At 39.2% G+C, this 23,318-nt stretch overlaps 2 protein-coding genes across 7 annotated transcripts in view; one reads left to right on the top strand and one right to left on the bottom strand.

Annotated features, from left to right (window-relative positions):
• Nucleotides 1–4,439, top strand: part of TUBE1 (tubulin epsilon 1) — a 19,979-nt gene extending 15,540 nt beyond the window's left edge. For all 3 annotated transcript variants that reach the window (XM_008514787.2, XM_008514788.2, XM_070559307.1), the window contains 3 exons: nucleotides 2,017–2,157; nucleotides 3,124–3,298; nucleotides 3,605–4,439. In XM_008514787.2, coding sequence (XP_008513009.2) covers nucleotides 2,017–2,157; nucleotides 3,124–3,298; nucleotides 3,605–3,763 — 475 coding nt within the window. In that variant the 3' untranslated portion in view covers nucleotides 3,764–4,439. The remainder of the gene's footprint in view (nucleotides 1–2,016; nucleotides 2,158–3,123; nucleotides 3,299–3,604) is intronic.
• On the bottom strand, nucleotides 4,032–23,318 carry CCN6 (cellular communication network factor 6). Of its 4 annotated transcripts, XM_070559311.1 has the most exons (6): nucleotides 23,041–23,318; nucleotides 14,638–14,914; nucleotides 10,697–10,939; nucleotides 8,271–8,334; nucleotides 6,760–6,953; nucleotides 4,032–5,686 (listed from the first exon to the last, which is right to left on the bottom strand). In XM_070559311.1, the coding sequence occupies exons 1-5, from the start codon at nucleotides 23,086–23,088 to the stop codon at nucleotides 6,947–6,949; spliced, it is 639 nt and encodes a 212-aa protein (XP_070415412.1). In that variant the 5' UTR covers nucleotides 23,089–23,318; the 3' UTR covers nucleotides 4,032–5,686; nucleotides 6,760–6,946. The 4 variants fall into 4 exon arrangements, with proteins under 4 accessions (XP_070415412.1, XP_008513012.1, XP_070415411.1 ...); XM_008514790.2 differs by lacking the exon at nucleotides 8,271–8,334 and having other exon boundaries at nucleotides 23,041–23,308; XM_070559310.1 differs by lacking the exons at nucleotides 8,271–8,334; nucleotides 23,041–23,318 and adding an exon at nucleotides 22,836–22,986.

The following is a 23,318-nucleotide window of genomic DNA, read 5'->3' as shown; positions in this document are numbered from 1 at the left end:
CTCTGTAAGAGGAAAGCATGTAATTAAAGTAAAAAGTAAATTAAATATTTTTTACAATTTGTTTGGGCAAGATAACAGTTTTACACTCTGGGAATTTCACAGTGATATTGATTAACTTTTATTTGAGCCAGAAGCAAATAACCAATTATGCCATCTATGTGGGATGCTGATGACCTTAACAGGTGAAGTAACTTGCACAGTATATGGAACATGATAATCATTCATTAAATGTTCACTGTTATCAGCCCAGCATATTAAAAATTAGTATATTAAGTAAAATGTACACCTTTAATGAGGACACAGAATGTAAATTAGTGTTAAAGTATTTATTGTACAATAGTGATAATCCAGACATTTTTATATTTAAAGTTAATTCTTAAAAATAAAGACATGGAATTTCTAATTAAGTTGAGCATAAAGACTTGGTCCTTCAACCTGAATAGCTCAAAACCAGTTAAATTCGTTTTAATCCTGCTTGGTGATAAAAATAATACTGTGTCAACATTTTTTATTTATATAATCATAATTTGTTGTGAAGTTTTGTTTTTAATTAAAATGTTAGTGAAAATCATAAGGAACTTTTGAAATATTAGACTCTTAAGGAACTTATCACATGTTCTTTCTGTCTTTGTGGGGTTTTTCCCCTTTTTTTCCTTGTTCCTTCTGCTTTACTGTAGATATTTCAAAGGCTGCCATATCAGCATGTGAACACATTTATCCTTGAGTAAATAATAAATTGTTTTAAAATTGTACTATTAAAAGGCATAGTTTTAAAACTCTGATTTCTTATTAGTAGTTTTCAAACAAGTGAGAATGGTTTTGGCTGTGCCTTTTATTAATAAATGTCAGTTCTGAAACTAGTCCATTTTTATCAAATGAAAATAAGCACATGTGAAAGTTGTATATGTTTCTTCAAATTCCATATCTCTAATGTAAATAAAGGATCCCAATAATTCTAAGTAGCTCCTTACTAGTTTTCATATCTGATGACGAAAGATAAATCAAGAATGAGTTTGCCCACTTGTGGTATAGTGGTTCCTAACCTTTTCTGGACTTCATTGATTCCAGAAATGCTCAAAAGCACATCCACACCCAAATTTTGAACACAGTACGGAGGATCAATGCATCCCACAGAGCTCCCCATCCCCTAAGGGAGTCCTCTGTCCTTCTTGCTCTAAGACAATCAGGGTAGAATGTAAGCTCCTAGAGTGGAAAATTGTTGTTGTTCACTGCTGAGTCTCTTGCACTTAGAATAGTGCCTGGCACATAGTAGGCATTTAGTGAATACCTATTCGAAGGAATAGGCAGCGAGTGTGATTCTGCACCTCTTCCCATTCTGCAGATTCAGCACACAAGCTCTGGCTAGATTTAGCTCAGGAACCTAATCACATTTGAATTAAGTGGGATTTAAGAACCAGGCTGGGGCCATATTAAGGACCTAGGAGGCTGTGTATCATTGGATACTATCTTTGTCAGTCACCTTATCGTCCTCTCTTTAACTGAAAGATAAAAGAATGAAGTTAAAAGACTTCGTTCACTTAAGTCTCCCCTTTCAGGAACACCACTTTTATAGGAGAGCCTAACATTGTCCTTTGATAGTTTCCTCGTAGTTATTTCTGAGAATATTTATGATATATTTTACAGAGACAAAGTAATCTTAATGTCGTAGGCTTTTAATTAGTTTTGATAGTTCTGATACTATAAAGTAGATAAGGATACAGAACTAAGTGCTAATGACACGTGTCAGAAATCACTACCACATAGAGCTCACTAATGATATAGTCAACATTTTATAGCCACCTGAAACCACCAATATATTGCAGAAGATTTCTATTCCAAAATAAAAAGGATATTGCATGATTTCCTCTCTTCTCAAGATTGCTTTGAGAAAATGATAGCCGAAATTTAGAATATATTTGTATGTGAAGGTTATTTACCTATAGATGACTGTCTTTTCATTTTAAAGTTAAACATAGAAGAAAGATGTAATAAACAGTGACTCTTTCATTGCTGTAGGTTGGATCAGATGTTTTCAGATGCCTTTAGTAAAGATCACCAGCTAATTCGGGCTGACCCCAAACACAGTCTCTACCTTGCCTGTGCCCTCATGGTTAGAGGAAATGTACAGATCTCAGATCTTCGCAGAAATATTGAAAGGTTTGATTGTGTATTTTTCAAGATAATTTATGTGTACTGCTTGCGACAGTGTAGCAGAGTATTAAGACGGCCTCTCTGCAAGTTCTACCATTGCCACTTAACTAAAGTGTGACCTTGAGCAAGCTGCTTAGCCTCTCTGAGCCTTATTTTCCTCAAATGTAAAATAAGAATAATCATGGAACAAAGTTGTTATTTACGAGTGTTAAATGATAGGAGATGTTTTATTTTCTCAAAGTGTTCAGAAACCTTAACTATTGTTACTGGTTTTATTACCACTACACTGCTTCTTGAAGTTTATGTTTTACTATTTGACAGTCTATTTTTAGGAAAACTGCTCTATTGAATTACAATAGGGAATTGTAGGGAATTTTATAGGAAAATTATGAGACCTTCATTTCTTTATATCCCCAGATTGTTGGTTTTTTTTTTTTTAAGATTGGCACCTGAGCTAACAACGTTGCCAGTCTTCTTTTCTTTTTGCTTCTTTTTCTCCCCCAATCCCACCCCTCCCCCCCCGCCCCGCAGTACATAGTTGTATATTTTAGTTGTGAGTCCTTCTAGTTGTGGCATGTGGGACGCCACCTCAGTGTGGCCTGATGAGCAGTGCCATGTCCACACCCAGGATTCGAACCAGCAAAACCCCAGGGCCACCAAAGCAGAGCACACGAACTTAACCACTTGGCCATGGGGCCAGCCCCAATCCCCAGATTTTTAATGTTAAGCAACATGTTTCTAGCTTTTTGAATTACCATCACAGCCAATCTAATGTCCTTCTACTAAATGTCCCTTAGTTCACTGTCAGACTGTACCATGCTACTGCTAATAGTAAAAATAGAGAACTTACATTATAAACTAAGCAATTAGAATGGTACCATCAGTATATCCTAGTTTAACTGATGTGGGGTGCCACAATATGGCAGACATGTTTAGTACCTTAATTCTTACCTTTGGATTTTTGTATCGCAGATTAAAACCTTCTCTACGGTTTGTCTCCTGGAATCAAGAAGGCTGGAAAACCAGCCTGTGTTCAGTACCTCCTGTGGGCCATTCTCATTCGTTATTAGCTTTAGCAAATAACACATGCGTGAAGCCTACCTTCGTGGAACTGAGAGAGAGATTCCTGAGGCTCTACAAGAAGAAGGTAGTTATCAGTACACCTTTGTAACTATACATGTTTAGTTTGGCTATTGAAGATGCATTCTCAAGAATTACACTGTTACAAATCAGGGGTGATCCTGTCTGCTATATTCGTTGTACTGATCATAACTGGAGAGACTTACTCAGACTGTCTAAATGAGGGCTCTCACGAGTTATAGGATTTGAGTTCCCATTTCTCTTGTAAAGCTGAGTGAACTATCATTTTAATAATGAGTATTTACGTATAGGACAGTTATATGTATTAAATTTCCTGAAAATGGTCAACAGTATCCAGTTTTTTCATTTATAGGCTCATCTTCATCACTATCTGCAAATTGAAGGGATGGAGGAAAGCTGTTTCACAGAAGCTGAGTCATCTTTATCAGCACTCATACGGGAATATAACCAGCTGGATGCCACCAAAAGCAGGCCTGTGGAAGATTTACCGAGACTGAGCGTAGCTGTGTGAAAAAGAAACCCAGAAAATACAACACTTACTTTTTCCTAATTTCACATTCTTTTTGTCACCTTACCTTTCTTTTTCAGATTTTTTGTGATTCAGAAAGCCTAGTTTGTGTCGTTCATATTAGAAAGTATTTTTGTCTAAAAGAGTAGTTTTCCTTTAATTGCAATTTGTTGATGATACCAGTCTGTGAAATTAGCGAAGTCCTAGTGTCTTAACTTCAAACATTTGTCTTTAGAAATTTCCCCTTTTCTAAAATTAAGGAAACAAACAATTCTTCAACATTTTATTTTATTTATAGTCTCATGTTTAGGCATTTATTTATACAATGATAATCATGTCTTCAATAAAAATCTTGTACAGATATATTTTTATATTTATTTATAATTTATGTTTTCATATTCTATTTAAATTCTCATGATTCTTTAAAAGTAAATACAGAGAATATAAGAACACATTATAAATATTTCTGTGTAATATCCACTAACTTCAGGGATGGTTATTAAGTTAATTGTTAACTATTAAGGAGGTGTTCTTCTTTGTGTAACCACTTGTTTGCACTCAAAAGAATCACACTTTACATTTATTTTAACATGTCTTTTGTACTAAATTATTTTTAAATATAATGCTTTTTTATGAAAGCAGTTAACTTATAATAATAAATACCAGTATTTTCAAACAATGCTCTTTGTCATTGTTGTGCTGATCCCCATTTATACAAGCCAACAGATCGTTACTGAGGTTGATATCTCCTTCCAAGCTTTGAGTCAATGGCTATAACAGTCTAGTGAAAGTGTTACAGTTACAATGATCTCCAGTTTGTCTTTAACATTAATTTATCTTTAGTCATAATTTATATTTCAAATCCATGTGTGGATTGATCACTTAAGGGAGTAATTTTTAGGAAGAGTTTATTTTCAAGCCAAAATAATCTGCTGTGTGCTTTCTCTAGTATTATGTTTTTTAAGTTTCTTTCCTTTTCAAAGTAAGGATACTGTTCTTGGTCTTTATCTTAGAAATTTAATTTTTTACAATATTTGGTATAAAAACTTTTAGATTACAGTTGTCAACAGTGGCCAAAGAAGTTCTGTTTTCTCCTTCTAAAAGAAATCTTAATAAACTCATATTGAGGAAAGGGCAAGGGAAATTATAAATATATTTATGGTTTAATCTTAGTCCTATTTTTAAGACTTAATCTAGAATCTTCTCACCCTATAATGATTATCTTCTGATGGGAACCTAGGCTAGACTGTCAAATTATAGATAAAGTTTTAAAATTTTAATATGCTTTTTACACATCTTCAACAAAGTATTCCAAATTATTTTACAATAAAATGTTTTCTTATAAATTGTATAATTTTCCATTATATATGGAAAACGTAGATGGAACCAAATATCTGTGTATCACATAAATTATAAGATAATTTTAAAGTAAGAGTTCAATTTTAAGGTTTTCAAGTTTTACACTATTTTTAGGAGAACCTTTTAAAAGCTTCTAATGCCTGGAATACAATCATCTGAGAATAGCTAGGCATTCTTACTGTTTTAAATCAATAAGGCAGATTTGCCACCCTTTTAAAACCATTTTAATTTTTTGATGTAACGACATGATGGACTAACCTTAACTTTTCCCTTAAGCACTTGGTTTTATAGGATCTTAAGCTCAGAAAATATATCTCCTGGATCTCTGCAGCTTCTCTGACATACACAAGATGTAATCCACAGCATCTTCCATTTAAATGACCCTTCATTTGGGCAATCAAATTGAACGGTAATCATTTTAGACTTATTAGGGACACAACATCTCTTATCCAAGCAAATTCCACAGAAAGTGGGTTTATAACTCCAAGTGCTTGAGCATCCAGAAAAGATGAATTTTTCAGCTTTGGAGAGCTGGAAGGTAGGTTGGCACGTTTTTCCTTTGGGGATCTGAAAAGACACATAACATTAAGAAGTCACTGTTTAAATTTGATTACAGTAGTTAAAAAAAGTGATACTATATAGGTCATTTTATAACACACACATAATTATTTCTAGGGCCTTAATAGTTGCTCTTTAGTGGCTTCCAGCACTCCCCTTTCTACCTTTAAAATCCCCTCTGTCCTGCCTGTTCCTGCTCCCTCGTGTTACAGGGCCCACTCCCAAATGTTCTTTGCTGTCTACCCTTCATTTAGTTCTACAATAAATGAAAATTGCTGTTTTGTTTAATATCAAGGGCTGTCTTATTAAATGTTTATTTACTTAAGACAGCAAATTCCCTAACATAGCTCAGACAGTTTTGAGTAGAAGGATAGATTAAATAAATACCTTAATCCCTTTAAAACTGAGTTGTCAGCTTCCTAATATGATACGGAATAACTTGGGGATGATGAGAAGGGTTTTGTAGCATTTCTAAAAATTGCCCATGAGACTGTCATCTTGCCTAGTTCTAGGAGTAGGACTAGCTCTAGTTATACCAAGCAATCTTAGAATAAGTATTTTATCATAGTCCTCTGGCAAGTTTACTATCTAAGCACAGAGAATTTTGGAAATGGTGTCGTTCTCTCTCCGAGTAGGTGATATATAACAAGATTAGAACTTCTCTGATGTTCATAATGTCTGTTTCTGTAATTATGATATAGCAACCAAAATCTTTTATCCATTGCTTTGTTTCCACTACATAATATAGAAAAAGAAGTTAGAGTCTGAAAAGGACCTACTCTTAAAAAACATACATGGTGGGGGACCACAACAAATCAGGCTGACCAAGACCCACACTGTTAAGCTATCAGAGTATCTAGAATCTACAGCTTAATGTTACCTTCTGCTTGGTGAGAGTTTTCCCACGAAGTGCGGTTAGATTACTATCTGCTTTCCTCTGAGATAGTCTGACTTTAAGAGTTACAATGAGGTGATTTTATTTTTATAAGAACCAAGCACCATCCATCCCTCTAAAACACACACACTTTTCAGGAGTCTCTTACTATTGAATCATAATGAAGTTAAATCTGATTAAACTTTACCTTTACTGTCTTTGATATATTAGTGTCACAAGGCCGAATATAACACAGTCTTTTCTCTTTTCTCATTTCACAGTTGGCATTTTCATTCGTTACCCTATTAGATATTCCCATCCCACATGTTCTGGAGCAAGGGGTCCACTTCGTTGCTTGCACAAGACATTTCCTTTTCCAAATAAGTGGGAGATTCCTATAAGCTAAAATAAAGAGGGAGAAGTATGTGTGTGTGTATATGAATACACACACATTCATGTAGAGAGAGAAGTTTTAATTATTTTTAAGCTAATAGTTAAAAGATATGAACCTTTGTTTTTATATAATGCAAGTCCCTATAAAATAAGCTTATGGTCTAATCCATCATTCGCTCTTTTTCCCATTCCCCAAATTACCTTTCAATCAAGTGCTACAGTCCAGTTTCTTAGGAGGAATAAAAATACTTTATCTCTGAAAAACTGAGTAGATTAACCTATTTGCTTCTTTTTCTGCTTAGCCCATCCTCTGAGTATTAAGCTGAAGCTTATGTCCTGATGGATATCTGCCTTTTCTCTGGTTCTTGCCTCATGCTTGATAATATTTCCAGGACGTTGAAATAGGCATTAGTAGGATTAGGGGATTTGAGATAGTAATCAGAACAATGTGGTCTTAATGTTAAATTGTATAATATGTTAAACTATAAAATATGAAAGTTATATTTGAGAATTAAACTATCAATGAGACCAGTTATTTTTCCTCCACTTGTTTTAATCTAGTCTTTTAGAAAATTCTCTACGTTACACTCACCTAAACTAAATAATTATTATATACTAAGTCATGGCGAAGGTGTAACCCATTTTATGCATTCAGCTAAACTGTTACATTCTCTATGTTATCAGGCCCCTGGTATTCCCTCCATTGACTAGCCATTTCAAATCACCTATGAAAAGATGGAGGATGAATGGATGGATAGATCTATGAATGGGTGTGTGAATGAGTGGATCCATGGAACCCCTCCACTGCCTGCTGCTTAGGAGAAATGGGAGGGGAAGGGGGTGAATAATGAGAATATAAAAAGGGCATAATAATTATAAACCATTATGATCCCAATAAAGTAATTGAAAAAAATAAAGAAGCCATAATAATTCTTCCATCTCTTTGTAAATCCATTGGGAGCTTCCTGTTCTGTTCGTGAATGAATCAGGTCCTTGGTTCATTTTAAGAAAACTCCATATTGGTTTATTGTCTCAAGGCATTTCTTTAAGGTTAAGTACATCCTAAAATGGATGCTTCAGGAATAAGGTGATTTGAGTCTGCAGTTGAACATAGCAAAATTCTGGCTACATTCCTTCAAAATGTCAATTTAAAACTCAAAAAGATCCCTACAAAAAAAAATGTCTTCTTGATAGGAAATATCAGTCGCTTTGAAGTATGTGCAATCTTTGAATAAAATGACTTTGAAACTGTTTTCAGTGTTATTACAGTAGGATCTTGCAATTGCATACAGAACTGAGGAAGAGGAAGCAGAAACATGAAGATACCTGGAAGGTAGACAGCAGTTATAAGACCTCAAGGCAGGAAGCAGATTAAAAGCCTGGCACGCATCTGCAATAAATAAAGGTAGGTTAGATTATTGCATTACCAATAATCTCACTTAAAGTTAAGCCAAGAGCTGCAGTTCAGGAATTTGTTTAACATTCATTACAAAGCGAGAAAACCAGAAGAGGTTTTTAAAAGTTTAGTACTTGGTGAGCAGTGAGAAAAGCATGGGGGCATTCTGTCATGGCATACTTCATACTGACCAAGCAAACCTAGTTCCAACTATAGACCACCCAGAATTAACTAAGTATATAAGTTACTATCACAAATATATCTTAAAGTGTGTGTTTGTCATTGTGGTTGTCTTTAAAAGCCAATCTCCTGTTTGGGTCCTTAAATACAGTTTCAGAGTTAAGCAAAGGAGAGACGTTAGACTGAACATATACTTTGAAACATATCTGGGCCGATATCTCAAATGCCAGAGAGCAATTTGGGAGATTTTTCTCATTTTTTCAGCAAAGCACAAATCACTAACAATGACCATCTGACACCCTCTCCAACCAGGTTCCAAGTGAACCCTCTGAAACTGCTCTAACTTCACAAGTTAGACCAACTTGAACTTGATCCAGAGGGCCCTACTTGTGGAAAACTGCTGCTCTAAGGGAGTCTCTCCCACCAGGGAGTTTCAAGTATGTGTTCTAAGAAGAGCTGTATATTGAGTCACTTTGGCCTAAAGCAGAAAATCAGCTGTTGCTGTACAGTTTGATAAAAGAACAATTTGGCTTATAATTTTATACATCTTAGAGCATTACAGTCATGCGTCGCTTAATGATGGGGATACATTCTGAGACATGCATCCTTAGGAGATATCATTATTGTGCAAACACCATAGCATGTATTTACACAAACCTAGATGGTAGAGCCTACTGCACACCTAGGCTATGTGGTACTAATCATATGGGCCCACTGTTGTATACGCAGTCTGTCGTCGACCAAAACATCGTTATGCGGTGCATGACTGTAGTGTCATTGTGCTGTTAGTTGAATAACTATGTATGGTAAATGCAAATTTACCCCAACCTGTTAGATTTTTTTCAAATTAACTGACATAATTGGGGTCCCTAAGCATGTTCCTTTCATAGAGTTAGTTTTTACATATCTAAAACTCATTTCTCTGACTATAGTTGCTTTCATTAGACAGCCACATAATATAAGTGAACTTAGGAGTTTTTAGCATATACAAATATTCTGTGTTTCCATGGCACCTTTCATTCACTAAGCTCTAAATTTCTTTTTTTTTTTTAAGATTGGCACCTAGGCTAACAACTGTTGCCAATCTTCCTTTTTTGTTTTTTTCCTGCTTTATTTCCTAAACCCCCCCGGTACATAGTTGTATATCTTAGTTGCAGATCCTTCTAGTTGTGGGATGTGGGACACCACCTCAACGTGGCCTGACGAGCAGTGCCATGTCCGCGCCCAGGATCCGAAGCCTGGGCCGCCGCAGCGGAGCACGCAAACTTAACCACTCGGCCACGGAGCCAGCCCCCTAAGCTCTAAATTTCATGTAAAAGGCCTTCTTGATTTCTGGATGAAAACAGAGATATGAATAAGAACCAGGCATCAATATTGCCCCTTTTGAGTCCTGGCTCATCTGTGCTTCATATGCTGGCATTTTTGCACTTAAATAAGACGCTAACTTAGAGCTGACCAGAATATGAGGCTCATGAATGTATTGATTCTAACAGTAAATGGCCATGTGTTCAAGATGAGTAATAAATAATCTCATTTCATGTTTCTGACTTAAATACACACCTGGGTAACCTAATTAAAAATGCGTGTGTGCGTTTATTTAGGGAGAGAGAGAGATTGGTCGTTGTTGAGCTTCATTTTCAGAGTAAATGAAAGGATAATTTTACATCAGCAGTTTTCTATTTTTAGAAATAATCTTTACAAATTCAAAACACGTCCTCAAATAGTTTTAATTAATAGGCTTCTATTTCCGGTTGTATCATATAGAAAAGTTGTGTTTGAAAATTTTTGAAACTGGATGGGTTCATACTTCTTACTCATAATAGAACAATACAAATAAAAGCTTTTCCAGGGAACACGTGAACAATATTGGGTCAAATTTCTTGAGAAGAGGTTGAGTGGTAATAAGCAAAGGTAGTAAGATTTTAGAAGAGTTTTCCTGACCTAGTAGAGTTTTTAAAAACTGCAATATTTTACTGAAAAATCTATAACATTATAAAGTGTCCTTTCAGGTACTCAGAATGTCCCTGCCTGAGGCAGACTGAGATGGCACAGCCAAACTGAATCTCACAGGGGCCACCAATCAATAAGTACTGACTGAGTACCTGTGGTACAGAAAAGGAATATGAGAGAAAACCACAAAAAGTCACTCATGAAAAACAGTTCTACTTAGGAGCACCTGGCATTGCTTTGTAGCTTGTTGAGGGCTGCTGTTGTAATGGTCCCAGGCCACACTTTGATTGATCAGACTTCTTTCCACCTTTAGCCCCAGAGCAGCGACTGTCAGCCAGCCTTGGTATGAACAGAGGAGTGCATCCGATGGCCCCACTCACACAGAGGCAGCTGAACAGGGGATTGGGCTGAAACACCTGGCCATTATGGTAATGAACACTGTTGAACTCGCATCCCACTGCTACGAGGTCTGAAGATAGAAAAGAGCAAAATCACCAAAGAAGCCCTAACTGATAGACTAGACCTCCAGTTATAAACCATAGAGGAAATAACTATCTCTTTTATGAAGTCAAGTTCTCATCTTCTTAGGGCCCATCTGGAACCTCCTTCACAGAACATCTGTAGAAGGGTGAAAATGAGACATTTTCATTATGTTGTAGGCTATCAGTCCCAAATGGTCACTTCTGGAATTAAGACCAAGCAAAGGTTAGGTTCTGGAGCAAAATTCCAATATGAGTATAGCAACGAGATAATGATTGTAAATCTGAAAGATGGGTTGATGGCTGGTGAGACTGAGGTTTCCCCAGATGCCCAACAACAGGCTAGGATGTATGGTTAGGAAGTCAGGATATGTGAATGACTGAAGTAATCATAATTTGTTTAACTACAGTACTGCAAAGTAACTGTTAAGAGAATTGGAGGAAACTTTCACTTCCTCTGAGGGGCATTATTGACCTGGCTCAGCAGCTCTGGAAGTGTGGCCCATGGACCCCTTGGCAGTGCCTGAGGCCCTTTCATGGAATCTGTAAAGTCAAAACTCTTTCGGACTACTAAGATATAACTGGCTTTTTCACTGTGTTGATATTTGCACTGATGGTACAAAAGCAATGGTGGCTAAAACTGCTGCTGGCACCTTAGCATGGATCAAACTGTACAGGTTAGTCATTGTGTTATTCCTTGCCATGCACTTGTACTTAAAAAAAAAAAAAAAAGCTAGTTTTACTTAAGAACGTCCTTGATAACACAGTAAAAATTATTAATTTTATTAAATCTTAATCATCAAATACATGTCTTTTTAATATTCTATGTGGCAAAATAGGAAGTATACATTGAACATTTCTGTGTACCAAAGCATAATAGTTATCTTGAGGAAAAGCACCTATGCTATTGTTTGAGTTTTGGGCCAAACTGGCCAATTTTTTAGTGGGAATTTCACATGAAGAAATGACTGGTAAACCATGGTTATGCAGACTCGAGTTTTAGGCAGACATTTTCTCAAAAATGAACAAAGTGAGCCTGTCACTTTAAGGAAAACAACTGACAGTATTTGTGGCCAATGAGAGAATTCCAGCTTTCAAGCAAAAATTAGAATTTTAGAAAACTGTGTCTACCACTGAGGTCTTTATAGCTACCCAATATGTAGACTTTGGTGATGAGATTGGTATTAATTAATGTGATTTTTTTAAATATTGTATAATTCAGTGTATCAACATTTGAAACATCTGTATAACCCGTTTTTCCAAACTGATGTTTTCCAAATAACTAATGCATGGTATTACAAAATCACGCGTGAGTAAAAGACGCATTCCAGATGGGTCTTGGATAGACCAATGTATTTTGATGTCACAGAGTTGGACAAGTTCATTGATGTGGTTTCAGATTCCATGATGCAGCCATTTTTAGGAAACTATCACTTCTCAAGTTTGAATATAATATCAAAAAAGAATATTCACAATTATCTGAAAAGCCTGTAAAAATATTTCATCCTCTTCCAACTATGTATCTGTGTGAGGTTGGATTTCCTTCATATATGTCAACCAGAACAACATGTCGCATCGATTGAAACAGAAGCAGATGTGAGAATCTTGCATCTCTGTTAAGCCAGACAGCAGAGAGATCTGCAGGAATGTAAAACATTTCCACTCTTCTCACTAAACTTTCCTTTGTTTTAGAAAATGAGACTTTTTCATAAAATACATTATTCCTATTAATTTGCAATGGGTTTGCTGTTATTTTCAAATGAATTAGCAAATATTTTAAATTTTCCAATCCACTAAATACCATAGAGATAACCCACATAAACAAAAGGTCTTTAGTGTCCTCACTGATTTCTAAGACTAAAGGGAACATTGGGCCAAAAAGTTTAAAAAACTGTTGTTCTAGATCAGGAATCAACAAATTTTCACAAAGAGCCAAACAGTAAATATCTTAGCCTTTACAGGCCATAGTACATAGGATGGTCTCTGTGGAAACTATTGGACTCTGCCACTGCAGAGCAGCCATAGACTGTACATAACTGAATGGGCATGCTGGTGTGCCAACGAAACACTATTTACAGAAACAGGCTGTGGGCCAGATTTGGTCCCTGGGCCATAGTTTGTGACCCCAGTTATAGATTATCCCCACCCCCATCCTCATGGCTATGCTCTGTTAAAATAGTCATCACATTGTATGTGAAATTACTTGTGGAAAGATCTGTGTGACACAATAAACTGACTTTGTGAGAGAAGGGTCTGTGTCTTTTCTTCCCCTGTTGTGTCCTCAGTCCGAGTGCCTGGCTCAGTAAATGATGTTCACTAAATGTTTGTTAGGTTAACGGACTAACTGACCCAGCATTGTTTGGGAGAAAGGAGTGTCCTGAATGCCAGAGTCTGAAAAGGCCATGTTTTCCCTATAGAATTTTCATAAAAAACAGCTAACACTTTTGAGGGTCTACTCATACCAGATACTGTGCTGGGTGTGTTGGGTTTTATCTCATTATTTCATTTTATCCTCCTAACAACTCTGTAAGAATGGAAGTACGTAGGACATAATTGAGGCACAGAGAGATTAAACAACTTGATCAAGGTCACTCAGCAGATGGAGCCAAGGATTTGAACCCAGAGCCTACATTCTTAACCAGTATAATATTGTGCTGACAGGGGCATCAGGCTATCAGACTTGAATGACTTGACACATTGAGTCTGACTCCAAAGATGTGCTCTCATTCCATGTTCACAAACTTCTGGTCATTTGCCTTCCCATTGAAGGCTTTTCCACAGAGTAACTAAACTGCTCAGCTGACAAGAGTATTTCTCTTCTGTTAGAGACTATCTTTGTTTTTTTTTTTGAGGAACATTAGCCCTGAACTAACATCTGCCACCAATCCTCTTTTTCTGCTGAGGAAGACTGGCCCTGAGCTAACATCCATGCCCATCTTCCTCTACTTCATATGTGGGATGCCTACCACAGCCTGGCTTGACAAGTAGTGTATAGGTCCACGCCCAGGATCCAAACTAGTGAACCCCAGGCCTCCGAAGCGGAGTGCACGAACTTAACCAGGCCAGCCCGGAGGCTTTATTTTTTATCCTAAATAAATTGACATCCTGAATTACTGTCAAGGTGTTGTAGATTTAGATGGTCTCAATCAGCCTCCAGAGCTTAGACCCATAGAGCTAGGGGTCAGGCTGTGATTTGGGGTGCCCCCGCCATCTTTTTTACTAACCTGCTTCAGCAAAAAGTACAGTAACTTGACGGCTAGTTGGGAAGGCTGAGATGAAAGGCATCTGTCTGAATACTAGATATACATCGTCACCTTTTAAGCAAGATTATTTTTTCATTACAGAAAAGGCTGAATTCAGATTGCTTTTGACAGTATTAACAAAAACTGTCATTTTGTGGCACTTTAAGAAGTTAGACTGTCTACATAATTTCTCCTATCATTAACAATTAACTGAGAAGAACTGCAAGGTTGCTTCAACGCAGTAAAAATAGAGGTTTCTGAACGTGTGTAAACATCTGCTAATTTCACACAGGGTCCAACATGATGGAGCCAGTCCCACGGGTGTGTGAAAACTAAACCCATCTTATATGTAGCCAAACTAAGCTGGTAATTCCAAATTAACAATTGCAGAAAAAAATCCTGTCTAGATTCCACCTTTTCCAGCAGGTTCAGAAGAAGACACTTACATGCACACACTCCAGTCTCGTACCTAGGCCTGTCTGCTGAGTAGTCACAGTACAGCCCTTTGTGAGGGTCGCAGAGGTCAGCTTCATTGCAGATGTCCCCTGGTTGCTTGGCACAGATTTTACAGCATCCACAGCCATCCCTCACAAAGCTCACTCCAGGAGGGCACCTGGGCTCCTGATGAGGGCATTTACAGGGCCAATGACAAAACTGCTTCCGCTGATGCACTTCTGAGACTTCTCCAGGCCTTCCTTCAGGCGTGCCCTGTGCCCTGCAGAACTTCATTTGATAATAAAGGTGATGTTAGAAATGATTCCTCAAACTAATTTCAGAAGCTTTATGGAAATAGAAGATTCCCCCAAATTGGCAGAATATGGTGTGGTAAATTGTAATAATATATCTATCAGCATTTAACATAATCATTCTCTCCTTCAACTTTTCTTCACTCGGTAGCCAAGACATCACTCTCTTACTCCTCCTTTCTCATGGATTACTCCTTCTCAGTCTCCTTTGCTGGTTGCATCTCATCCTCCTCATCGCTAAACATTGGCACCCCGTGGGGTTAAAACCTCTAAAGTATCTTCTCTCACTGTATCTCTTATCTCCCACCCAGACCTCTCTTTTGAGCTCAGACTCAAACTGCCTACTTAACGGATCTCCCCGTAGAGATTCGATAGGCATAGCTAATTTCACATGACCAACCATGAATTCCCAATTTCCCCTTCCAATCTACTCTTCCATAGACATCCCTATTTGAGCAAATGCCAATTCCATTTTTCCAGAATATCTTGGGGTCAGGTCATTCTTGACTCCTCTCACATTTTGTATCCAATCCTGTCAGTAAATCCTAATGGTTATATCTTTAAATTATACCCATTCTGATCATTTCTTAATACCCCCACTGCTACCACAGTGATTCAAGCCACCATTATTTTCCACTTAGATGATTATAATTGTCTTCTAAAGGTTCTCCTTGCTTCCCCCTTTGTCCTCTACATTCTTCACTTGGTATCCAGGAGGGTTCTTTTAAAAGAAAAGGCAAAAATAAGTGGAACTACATCAAACTGAAAAGCTTCTACACAGCAAAGGAAATAATCAACAAAATGAAAAGGCAACCTATGTAATGGGAGAAAATATTTGCAAACTATATATCTAATAAGGGGTTAATATCTAAAATTTATCAGGAACTCATACAACTCAATGGCACATACACACACAAGAAAACCATTAAAAGAGGGGCAAAGGACTTGGATATACATTCCTCCAAAGAAAACATACAAATGGCCAACAGGAACATGAAAAGATGCTCAGCATCGCTAATCATCGGGGGAATGCAAATCAAAACCACAATGGATGGCACCTCACACCTGTTTATTTAAAAAAAAAAAAACAAAAGATAACAAGTGTTGGCCAGGATGTGAAGAAAAGAGAATCCCGGTGCACTGTTGGTGGGAATGTAAATTGGTACAGCGACTATGGAAAACAGTACGGAAGATCCTCAAAAAACTAAAAATAGAACTACCACATGATCCAGTAATCCCACTTCTGGGTATTTATCCAAAGGAATTGAAATCAGGATCCGGAAGAGATCCCTGCACTCTCATGTCCATGCAGCATTATTCACAGTAGCCAAAATATGGAGACAACCTAAATCGCCGTCGATGGAGAAAGAAACTGTGGTAGACAGACAATGCAACATTATTCAGCGATAAAAAGAAAGAAATTCTGCCGTTCGCAACAACATGGATGGACCTCGAGGACATCATGCTACATGAAATAAGCCCCACACCCAAAGACAGATAGTATATGATGTCACTTATATGTGGAATCTAAAATAGTCAAACTCATAGAAGCAGAGAGCTGAATGGCGGTTGCCAGGGACTGAGGGGTGGGGAAAATGGGGAGGTGATAGTGAAAAAGTATGAAGTTTGGGTTCTTCAAGATAAGTAAGTTCTGGAGACACACACAGCCTAGTACCTATAGCTAACAATCCTGTATTGTGTACTTAAAATTTGCTAAGAGAATAGATCTTATGTTAAATGTTCCTACCACACCAAAAAATACATAAATAAATAATAATAAAAAAGGGGCAGGAGGAAACTTTGGGAGGTGATGGATATGTTTATGGCCTTGATGGTGGTGATGGTTTCACGGGTATATACTTAACCCCGAACTCATCGAATTGTATACATCAAATACGTACATCTTTTTGTATGTCAATCATACCTCAGTCGATGTCACTCCTTGCTCATAAGGGGTGGCTTCCTCATAGCCTCCCATTTCAACGTAACATCCAAACTACCCTCCGAGGCCCTGCAACATCTGTCCCCACTCCCACACACCCCCTGGCTTGCTTCACCCAAGCCTCCACACTGGCCTCCTTGGTCTTTGAAGACTCCAGGTATGCTCTTCCCCTGGGTATCTTTGTGGCTCACCCTGACTTTCTCTAGATCTGTGCTCAAGTTTATCGATGAGGTCCTTCTTGACCACCCTTTATAAAACAGCATCCTGCCCCAGCTCTTTCCCCACAGACCTTCTTTCCACCTACCTTATTACCTATATATTTTACTCGTTTATTGTTGCAGTCACACATCAAGAATGTGAGCTTCTTGAGAGCAAGCTCTTTGCCTAATGTCTGTCTTGTTGTCTATAGTAAATATTTATTGAGTGAAAGAACATGGTACTTCCTAGGTGTCAAGTACCTTACACAATTATACCATTTAGCCTTCAAAAGAAGAGTATGGAGTAGTTATTATCCCCATGTGACAGGTACAATAATGGCCCCCTCAAAGACGTCCATGTCCTCATCCCCACAACCTAACATGTTACCATACATAGCAAAGGGGATTTTGCAGATGTAATTAAAGATGTTGAGATGAGATTATCCTGGATTATTCAGGTGAGTCCACTGTAATCACAAGCATCCTTATACGGGAAAGAGAGAGGCAGGACCGTAGAGATGTGATGATGGAAACAGAGGTAGGAGAGATGCCACTGCTGAAAGGGGGTTACAAGCCAAGGAATGCAAGCAGCCTTTAGAAGCTAGAAAAGGCAAAGAAGAGATTCTCCCCTGGACCCTCCAGAAGGAACACAGCCCTGTCCACACTTGATTTTAACCCTGTAAGACCCATTTTCAGGCTACAGATGTCCAGAACTGTAAGATAATAAATTTGTGTTGCTTTAAGCCACTAAGTTTGTGGTAATTTGTTAGAGTAGCGATAGGAACATAGAAACCCCTTTTTATTAATGAGGATGCTGAGGCTCACATTATTTAACTTGTCCTAGGTCACACAGCAAGTAAGCGTTTTAAACCAGAGTCCAGAGTCAGAGCTCTCAACCCTTACCCTCTTTCCTTCCCTAGTCCAGGTCTTGCCACAACCAGCTTTGGTATTGAACAAATCGCTGAATCTCTGCATCTGTTTCTCCTCACCAGCCTAGACCTCGCCCCATAAGCTTACAACTCATTAATTTCTACAGGGTCTATCCATTCTGATGTCCCACAAGCACCTCATTTTCTCCCTCATCCGACAAACTGCTCCCCAGCTAGTAGTTCCCATTTCAGTGAATGGTGGCACCATGCACTGAGTTCCCCAAGCCAGGAAGCTGGAAATCAACCTCACCTGTTCCCTCCCCTTCATCCCTCACACCTGAAAGTCGCTGACACAGCAAAGTCCAAGCTCCTAAGCACAGCATTCAGGGCCCTCCTCTTCTCTTGCATTTTTTACATTCCTTAGGTTCTAGCAAGTTAAAATTTCTGCAATCCCTGCCTATCTGACGCTGCTCCTCCTGCCTGTAAGATTCTCCACCTGACCCCAGCCCTTTACCTAGTTATCCTTCAGGGCTCTGTTTAAGTATCACCTTTTCCAGAAAACTTTCTACAACCTCCCCTGCCTCCCTTTCACACGTCTTTGTGCTGAGATTATGTGTGTAAGCGCCTGTCTTCTCCACTCGCCATAAGGCTACCCAGCCTCAGGGGCTTGTGGTTCATTTGCTGGTGCACTACTGGTACCCAGCCGGGTGCCTGGCAAGTAATTACGTAATTAACTCTCTGTTTTCATTTGATGGAACTGAAGGCAGCTGGACTGATCCAGAGAGCGAAACCTCGTTTCAACTCAAAAACTCTGCATTTAAAAGTATCAGTTTGAGAGCCAGCCCGGTGGTGCAGCAGTTAAGTGCACACGTTCCACTTCGGCGGCCCAGGGTTTGCTGGTTCAGATCCCAGGTGCGGACATGGCACTGCTTGGCATGCCATGCTGTGGTAGGCGTCCCATATATAAAGTAAAGGAAGATGGGCACGGATGTTAGCTCAGGGACGGTCTTCCTCAGTAAAAAGAGGAGGATTGGCAGCAGTTAGCTCAGGGCTGATCTTCCTCAAAAAGAAAAAAAAAGTATCAGTTTGAAATTCCACCATTAAACCCCGAGCCTTTTTCTTATCACTATTAAAACATGTGTTCCCTGGAGTAAGACTTTCAGCTCCTATTCAAGTTGAATATACAATGTGAGAATCAATGCTGAGGATACAGTGCTGGGCTCCTGCAGAAGGAGGAGGGGAAAAGGAAATACAAAAGTGGAGAAGGGAGTAGAAATAGCGAGGCTAGAAATAGCGACTGTTTACTTCTTAATTTTGCACAGGTTCAGCCGAGGTTACCAGGGAGTCCTTCCCAGGTTCAGCGGCCTCTCAGCCGGGCTCATGTTCATGGGGTCTCTTGCTCCTCCCCTTGTCCCACCTCCCTAAGGCATGTGACTCTTTCTTAATCCCTCCACTCCCTTGACTTTCACGACACCAGGCCCTCCCAGTTCCAGCCCAACCTCTCAACATACCTCTGCAGGCTCCTTTATCCCGAATTTGACTTAGAGGAAGGGTTAGTGGGGTTTCATGACCTTAACATATTGCTTTTCTCACTCTGTGCGCTGTCTCTTGGCAATCTCATCCACTCCCTTGCCTTCAATTTCTGCCGGACGCACCTTCGAAACTGAATTTCCAGCCAGGACTTCTCCACTGAACTCTAGACCCATATAGCTGACTGCCTACTGGACACCTCCACTCGAATGTCCTCCAGGAAGAACTCATGTGCAAAAGTCATCCTTTCCCCCGCCAGACACCTTCTCCAAAATTTGCAGTTAGGAAGCTAGGAATCATCCGGGTCATCCTCTCCCTCACCTCCCATCGCCGTTCAGTGACTAATCCTGCTTATTGTCATCATAGCCATAGAATTAGTCCCTCTTCCCCATTTTTACTGCTGCTAACTAGTTACTATTGCAATAAGTTCCTAACTGGTCTCCTTCCCTCAAGAGAGACTTAAACAAATCTACCAGATTGCTGCTAGAGGGATCTCTTTAAAAAAATCCATAACTGCTTGTATTACTCCTCTCCTTAAAGCCCATCACGACTGTCTCCAGTGTAAGTACAAACTTCTGAGCATGCTATCTAAAGCCCCCTCTGCAGTGGTTCGTGCCGACCTCCCCGGCCTTAGCTCCCGATGCACTCTCTTCCTATGCCTTGCAGTTTTCTAGACTCACCATGTCGATTTTCTCCTCAATGTTTTTTCTCATATTGCTCCCTCTGATGAAATGCCCACTCCCCAAACTGCCCACCTGGGGACACCTGTTTATCTTTCCAGTCTTGAAGTATCTCTATATCGTCTCTGAGGCCAATTTGGTTTTCAATAGTGAAAACCAAGGATAAAGAGAAAATCTTGAAAGCAGCCTGAGAAAAGGAAAGCATTACATGCAGGAGAATAACAATGAGATCTGACTTCCCTTCAAAAGGAGACAAAGACGTTTTTTAGTCAGAGAATGGATAAACAAATTGTGGTACATCCTGAGAATGAAATATCATTCAGCACGAAAAAGAAATGAGCTATCAAGCCATTAAAAGATGTGCGTATTACTAAGTGAAAGAAGCCAATCTGAAAAGCCTACATACTGTGTGATTCCAATCATACGACATTCTGGAAAGGGCAAAACTGTGGGATCAGTAGTTGCCAGGGGTTGTGGGGAAAGGTAAATAGGTGGAGCACAGAGAATTTTTAGGGCAGTGAAAACACTCTGTATGATACTAAAACGGTGGGTAGATGTCATAGTACATTTATCCAAACCCATAGGATATACAACAAGAGTGAACCATAACATAAACTATGGACTCTCGGTGACAATGATGTGTCAATGTAGGTTCATCAATTGTAACAAACATACCATTCTGGTGGAGGATGTTGATAATGGGGGAGGCTACACATGTATGGAGGCAGGGGATATATGGGAAATCTCTATACCTTCCTCTCAGTTTTGCCATGCACCTAAAACTGCTAGAAAAAAATTGACTTTTTTTAATCAAAAAACATAAAGGAAAAGGAGGAGGAGGAAGAGAAGGAAGAGAAGAACAAGATGCCCAGAGACAATGCTGAAAGAAAAAAAAAATTGTCAACCTAGAATTCTATCACCAGTGAAACTATCTTTCAAAAATGAAGGTGAAATAAAAGACATTTCCAGATAAGCAAAAACTGAGAGAAATTGTTGCTAGCAGACCTGCCTCACAAGAAATACTAAAGGAAGATCTTCAGTTTGAAGGGAAATTACAATGGATAGTAATTCAGAAATACAGGAAGACATGAAGAGTCCTGGAAATGGCAAATATATGGGTAAATATAAAGAATTATTTTGTTTTCCCTTGTCTTCAGACATAATTTTGATTGGTTTCAAAAGCAAAATCTGAAAACAACAAAAGCCTCATCAGAATGGTGCAATACAAAGAATGAGGGTTGTCACAACAGATCTGAGCTTTAGTATAGTTCTGTGATCTTAGATAACTTTCTATCATTTATTGCATCTTTGAGCCTCAGTCCCCCTCTGTAAAATGGGATTAATAATATCCACCTTGCAAGGTTATTTTGAGGATTAAGATAATGACTAAAGAGGGGCCAGCCCAGTGGCATAGCGGTTAACTTCACATGCTCCACTTTGGTGGCCCGAGGTTTGCCAGTTCGGATCCCGGGCACGGACATGGCACCGCTTGTCAAGCCATGCTGTGGCAGGCGTCCCACATATAAAGTAGAGGAAGATGAGCATGGATGTTAGCTCAGGGCCAGTCTTTCTGAGCAAAAAAAGGAGGATTGGCAGCAGATGTTAGCTCAGGGCTAATTTTCCCCTCCCACATACCTCCCCCCCCCCCAAAAAAGATAATGACTAAAGTGCCAGCACAGTGCTTGGCTTATAGCCCATGTTCAATAAATGCTAGGTATTATCAGACCCTTTCAAAATTCATAACAGCACAATTAAGCAAAATAATACTTTCTCGTTGATCTACTCATAACACCTTTTTGTGTTTGTTTTTGTTTTTTATTTTGGACACATCTCTCTACATTGGGATATTTGCCATTTAGGAATATGTTGTAGCTTTCAATCCCCTGTAATGTCATTATACACTGACAAGCCTTTTCACAGGAACAGTGGAATAGGAGATAGGCAGCCCCATCTCACTTCACGTTTACTGGGGAAGTGTACCCCACCTCATAACAGCAGGAATGAAGTGTACCCCAGATGTTCTTGTTACAATCCTTTTAAATCTCTTTCTATGTAACAATTTTCAATCCTTCGTTTTCTAAGATATATCTACTACTTACCACCCCAATCAACTATTAACTCACAGACACGTCCATGTTTTCTCAATCACCAGGTTTCAAAAGCTCTGTTCTCTGTGCAAGCAATAACCTCCCCCATGTAAATAAATCCATAAGTCAGTCACCCTGTTTTAATCTTCTCATTAAAAAATACCAAGGCAATGAATTAATCATATTAAATTAAACCCTTTGGTCTGTTGCTTGAAATATTTCAAAGTCTCCCTGGACTGATTCCCTTTCATAAAAAGGGAGAAACACATGGGTCGAGAAAAGAGAAAGTCATAGACTGTTTCAAAAATATAAATGGTTGTCCCGAAGTGCTCCTTTCAAACAAGGACAGGCTTAACCGAAAAAAGTTGTCAAAATCACTTTTTCCAGTGGCTCTTTGCACATTTTGTACCCGACTCCGGAAAGTTGAGCCCCAGCCTGGAGCCCACATGAAGGGGCACCATTCACTGCGCCAGGCCAGGCAGAGCTGCGGCTCCCCAAATACGCGCTGTGTGTTATGCGCCAATAAAAAATATACGTATTATTAAAGTTTGGGAACTGTTCAAACACATCGAAATAGGATTAAGTGCCATTACCTGAAAAGGGGAAATGTTTTCCACTTCCTTCATGACGCTAATAAACTAAAGCAGAACTTTATTTGCAGAGGAAAATGGCTCCTGTATTTCCACAAGGAATTTATCCCTCCTCTTGCCCCATCTTCGTCCTTTTTTTACTTTGGACCTGAAGAAACGAGAACTGCTGTAGTCTCCTGAAGGGAAGGAGTAAGACGGGAGGTCTTACCTGTGACAGGGCAGCGAGGAGAAGCGTGGGAAGGAGGAGCCCCGGCATGTTCCCCAGGACGGTGCGCACCCCGGGGACGGGAGGCGGGCGCGCTGGTGGCCTCGCACAAAGCTGCCCTCTGTCTCCTCGGCAGGAGAACCCCCACGCCTCCTCGTCCCGCGCCTTCACTGGGGCGCACACTCCCAGCCTCTGCTTTCGCTTTCAGGGATCTGTGAATCCCCTGTTTACTTTCCTGCGACTCCTCTCCTGTTTACCTTCGCGGTGGCGCGGAGTGCGTC

This window comes from Equus przewalskii, chromosome 9 (assembly GCF_037783145.1).
Source record: "Equus przewalskii isolate Varuska chromosome 9, EquPr2, whole genome shotgun sequence".
Taxonomy (NCBI): Eukaryota; Metazoa; Chordata; class Mammalia; order Perissodactyla; family Equidae; genus Equus; species Equus przewalskii.
Note: the sequence above shows the minus strand (reverse complement) of the source record. Positions and strands in the feature narration are given on the sequence as shown.

Bases quoted from the DNA above. Each gene is read 5' to 3' on its own strand.
- CCN6 (XM_008514790.2), bottom strand. From the start codon at position 23,088: ATGCCGGGGCTCCTCCTTCCCACGCTTCTCCTCGCTGCCCTGTCACAG. The intron at 14,915-23,040 runs GTAAGACCTCCC...TATCAAATGAAG, and splicing joins TCCTCGCTGCCCTGTCACAG to TTCTGCAGGGCACAGGGCAC. The intron at 5,687-6,759 runs GTAAAGTTTAAT...GTGTCTTTTCAG, and splicing joins ATATATCAAAGACAGTAAAG to ATCCCCAAAGGAAAAACGTG.